Raw genomic sequence first — 4,698 nt, forward strand, 5'->3', positions numbered from 1 at the left:
AACTCTCTGCAGAGCTCCCTACTGGAAACAGGGACTCAAGAGCCGTGGCTCAAGGAGCTGCAGCATTCCCACAGAAAAAAGCCAGGGCCAAGCATGGAAATATTGGATCTTCTGGCTGCTCTAGAAGGAGCTCCCCATCCTGCTGGCACAGCCCTACCCTGGCTGAGGCCAATTTTTGGAAGGAGACAACAAGACCCCGGGGCAACATCCACAAACCAGGTGTTTTGCCTTTGGAATTGTCCCTCTGCATCCAGGGGGCTGCTGGGATGCAGACACCGGGTGGGAGCTGCTCATGGAAGTGGAGAAAATGTGGGATTCATCCCCCACCCCATGGCAGCTGGTGTGAGGAAGAGGAGTCCCACCGTGTAACAAGAAAACAAAGTGCTATTAGAAGAAGAAATGCATTCCAGTTAAAATAAACCTCTTCCAGCCGCGCTTGGAAAAGCGTCAGGGATGTTTTTATGGGGGAAGTCGAGCGCCTGAGCTGGGCAACAAAGGCCAAACAACGAACAATAATGAATCAAAGCCTTTAACCAGCCAGGGGATGTTCCCTGTAAGTGGCATCAGGCCGTGTGCGCAGTGAAATTGGGTATTAAAAACACCCCAGTGTTTCCAAACTCGTCTGGGGCAGCGTCGTTTTCCAGGCAGGGATATCATGAGGGATAACAAAGCGTGTCCAGCTGCTGAGCAGGGCTGTAAAAACACAGAACTTTAACACTTTACAGAGTGGTTTCCTCACCCAGGTCTGCCTGTCTCGAGCCTCACCTAGAGTTCCAAGAGTTCCAGCACATCCCGAGAGCTCCTCACTCACAGTTTGGAATGTTTTACATGGAATTGCTTCCAGCGTTTCTCTGTTTCTGGGAGCGTGACTCCCACACGGAGCGCTGAGGAGAGAGAGACCAGAAAGAGGAAACAAATATTTCAATAAACCACAAAAGTAAACGAGAGGGCAGCTGGAGAAATCCAGGGGATCCAGCCAGCCCCCAGACAAAGCTGGAAGCTGGAGCAAGCGGCTTCTGTGCGCCAGGAAAAAAGCTTCCTGGGAGCTCCCCCAGGGTTCCCAAAGCACTTCGGGGAATACAGATTGTCCTTTGAAACATCTGGTGCCGAAGTCAGGGCCTGCAGATTAAATATTATGGCAACACAGAACTGGGGAAGCTGAGTTGGCCCCTGGATGGGGGACAGGGAGGTGAGGAGGGGGAAGCACAGACTTCCTATGGACCCCTCAGATCCACAGGGATATGGACACCAAATCTGCAGGTGGCTGTTCCTGATGATGGCAAAACAGCAGGGGGAACGGGGGCACAGCCTGCTCAGGGATAAATAGATTCCCAGATCCGGAGTCTGGAAAAAACAGGTTTAGAAATAACTGATCTTTTAACAGTGTTTTTCTGTCCTCCTCTCAAGTGCTTCCTGCTTTTCCTTAATGAGCAGTTTGCTCCCGGGTAACTGTCAGTGACCTGATATTTTCCTCTTCCCAGGTCTTATTATTATTACTGGGTATTTTAGAATTGGCTGTGGGATTTTCCCACTGGGAATTGTGCTGTGGCTTTGGCTGTGGTGTCACACAGAGCAGAACTTCTGGAGGTGCTTCTGGACTGGAAATTCAAATTCTACTGCTTGAACCTGGGAAGCTCAGACCCAGTGGGTAGTGATCCTTCCCAGTCTTTCATTCCCAGGAGGAACAGCAGATCATTATCAGGACGCATTATCTCATGGTGACCAGGCAAAAACCAGAGCAAAAGTCCATGAAAATGTGTAAAACGTTACTGAAGGTGACAAATCCAATGGACATGGAAGAGCCGTTCGTTTCCATGTGCAGCTGCCGGGATTGTTGCACCACGTGGGATCCGTGGAGTTAATAAAGGACAAAACTCACCATCTGGAATTGCACAGGATCCATTACAATTCCCTCCCTCAGCCAGACAGCACCAGTGCTCGGTGCTTTTCTGCACAAATGGCTTCGTCCTTCCTTTTTTTTTTTTTTAAAAAGGCAATTAAACAAATTAACGCCATTCTCGGCGCGATTCATTAAGTGAAATGAGAAGTTTCGATGCAATTAGGGAATTGCAGCTGGAAAGACGCTCCATTTTGCCTTTAAAAATCTGTCCGAGTTCATTTCCCGGCGGTTGGTTCGGGATGGGCGAGGATGGCCGGGAATGTGGTGCAAGGGCGTCACCTGCAGACAGCCTGGATCCATGGAAAAGGGGAACGAGCCCATGGAATGAACCCATGGAAAAGGCAGGAGAGCCACCAGTTGGATCCCCACCATCTCCCCAGCCATTCGGACCTGATGAACTTAAAGGTCTCTTATAACGCGATTTCAGACTCAGACAAAAAGGACATTTGATAACCCACCAAAATAAATGTTTTCGCTTAAAAGTCGCTCTAAGAACATGAACTCTGCTGAATTTTTTAAGCAACGTCGGGCACGTTCTTTAAATAAAATTACCGTTTCTGATACATAAACTAAAATTCCTCGCAAAATCTAGTAATTTGTTTTTCCCCAAGTGTTTAAGTGAAACTTCAGTGTCTTTAACTTCATACTTTTATATATATTTATACTTATATATTTATTTATATTTATATATTTATATTTATATATATTTACCTTTATACTTTTTATAGATATTAACTTTATACTTTTATTTATTTTTAACTTTATACTTTTATATTTCGATACTTTCATGTAATGTCATGTAAAGAAAGGAACGTGGCCCCTTGAATCCGAGGCGAGCGGGCAGGAAAACCTCGCTGAATCACAGAGGAAGCTTTCGGGAATCTTGGAATGCTCTTGGAAGGGACCTCAAAGATCATCTCATCCCAACTATTCCCACATTCCTGCCCTTTTCACAGGAACCAGTCCCTCCCCGTGCTGCTGCTCTTCCTCGCTTTTGCAGGAGTTGTCAGGGAATAACTCAGAAACGGGCTGTGATGAAGGCGGTGACTCGGCGGGACGGTGACTCAGGATCACGACGGCTCCCACAGGGATGACGGAGCGTTATTCCAGAGGCACGTGGTGCTGGGCACAAATTCCTGGCTCTCCCCTGCTCCGGGCTCCTGTGGAGTGGAGGGACATCATTCCCTGCGGGAAGGAGGGACAGCGGGATTGGGGCTCTGGGTCCCTGCCAGCCCCGGGGATGGCACGGCGGGGACGGGCACAGGGGCCCTCAGGGGTGCCCGGACAGGGCTTTGTGGGGGCGTCCCCTCCTGGTGTCCCCACGATGGGCCACGTCCCCCTCAGCACAAAAAGGTGGGACATCCCGAGACATCCCCCCTTCCCAGAGCCGCGTTCCCTCAGGGAAACAGCACGACCATGGCCCCGTCTGCCCCCAGCCCCTCAGCCGGGACCCACCTCCATCCCCGGGACCCGCCTCCATCATGTCCTCACCGACAGCCCCCATCCCATCACCTCCAGCCATAACCCACCTCCATCCCCTCAGCCACAGCGCCATCCCCATCCCCTCACCAGCGCCTCCATCATCCCTTCACCGACAGCCCCCCTCAGCCGCACTCTCCCCGCCGGGCGCCATTTCCCGGCCCTCCGCCCTCCCCGCGCGCACTGACACGGCACAGTTTGTGCCCTCAGGCAGCTTTTATTTCGGTTCGGGCCCCGCGGGGCAGGGACTCCCCCGAGCCACGCCGCCAGCCCGGGGGAACGGGGAAGGCGAGACGGGCCCTGCCCTCAGCCGCCCGCTCAACATGGCGGCGCGTGACGTCACGGGCACCCGCAGGACCGCCTCCCCGTGACGTCACGGGCACACGCAGCGTTCCCTCTCCGCCTCGTGACGTCACACGCACACACGGCACCCATTCCGTGACGTCACGAGGACGCACATCGCCCCAGTGACGTCACGAGCGCCCCCAGCCCACTCCCGTGACGTCACGGGCGTCCACCGCGCCCCCTCCCTGTCCCCGCCTCCCCGCCAGGCCCCCGCCCCGCGAGGCCCCCGCCCGGCCGGGCTGCCCCGACCCGTGCCTGTCTCCACCGCCGCGCTCCCGCGGCCGCCGCTCGCCCCGTCCCGCCCTCATCCCGCCCCGTCCCACTGGCCCGCTCCGCCGCTGTCCCGCCCGGCCCGTTCTCCCTTGGCTGGTGTTGGCGCGGGCGCGGCGGGCGGCGCGGCGAGTGGTGCGGCGCGGGGGGCAGCCCGCGGGCGGGGGGGCCGGGCCGGGCGGTGGTGCCGGGGTGCCGGAGCGGCCGCGATGCCGCTGTTCGCCCCCAACCCCTTCGAGCAGGATGTGGGTGAGCCGCGGGACGGGGGCGAGCACCGCGCCGGGACGGGACGGGACGCGACGGGGGGCGGCGGCGGCTCCCCCCGCTCCGTCCTCTTCCCTCGCTCCTGCCCCGTGTCCCCCCGGGGTCGGTGCCGTTGTGGAGGGGCTGGAGAGCGACCGGGGATGCTGGGCATGAGCCCGGGTGGGCAATGTCACCTGAGCTGTGCCAGCCCCAGGGCAGGGCCCGTCTCGCCCCCAGGGCTGGGGCACTTCTGGGACCCCAGCGAGGACACGGAGGGGCTGGAGCGTGTGCAGGGAAGGGAACGGAGCTGGGAAGGGGCTGGAGCAGCAGGAGGGGCTGAGGGAGCTGGGGGGGCTCAGCCTGGAGAAAAGGAGGCTCAGGGGGGACCTTCTGGCTCTGCAATCCCTGACAGGAGGGGGGAGCCGGGGGGGGTCGGGCTCTGCTCCCAGGGAACAGGGACA

At 56.8% G+C, this 4,698-nt stretch overlaps 1 protein-coding gene and 1 long non-coding RNA gene across 2 annotated transcripts in view; one reads left to right on the forward strand and one right to left on the reverse strand.

Moving 5' to 3' along the window:
* Positions 1–445: 445 nt before the first annotated feature.
* On the reverse strand, positions 446–3,450 carry LOC114067463. The gene is made up of 3 exons (XR_003573401.1): positions 3,430–3,450; positions 766–884; positions 446–693 (listed from the first exon to the last, which is right to left on the reverse strand). It is a non-coding gene; the product is annotated as an uncharacterized LOC114067463 (long non-coding RNA).
* Positions 3,451–4,203: 753 nt separating this feature from the next.
* The window catches only part of STAM2 (signal transducing adaptor molecule 2), a 20,578-nt gene continuing 20,083 nt past the window's right edge, over positions 4,204–4,698 (forward strand). The window contains exon 1 of the mRNA XM_027902917.1: positions 4,204–4,243. Coding sequence (XP_027758718.1) covers positions 4,204–4,243 — 40 coding nt within the window. The remainder of the gene's footprint in view (positions 4,244–4,698) is intronic.

Source organism: Empidonax traillii, unplaced genomic scaffold (assembly GCF_003031625.1).
Source record: "Empidonax traillii isolate 1590-97213 ecotype Southwest subspecies unplaced genomic scaffold, ASM303162v1 scaffold920:size239203, whole genome shotgun sequence".
Taxonomy (NCBI): domain Eukaryota; kingdom Metazoa; phylum Chordata; class Aves; order Passeriformes; family Tyrannidae; genus Empidonax; species Empidonax traillii.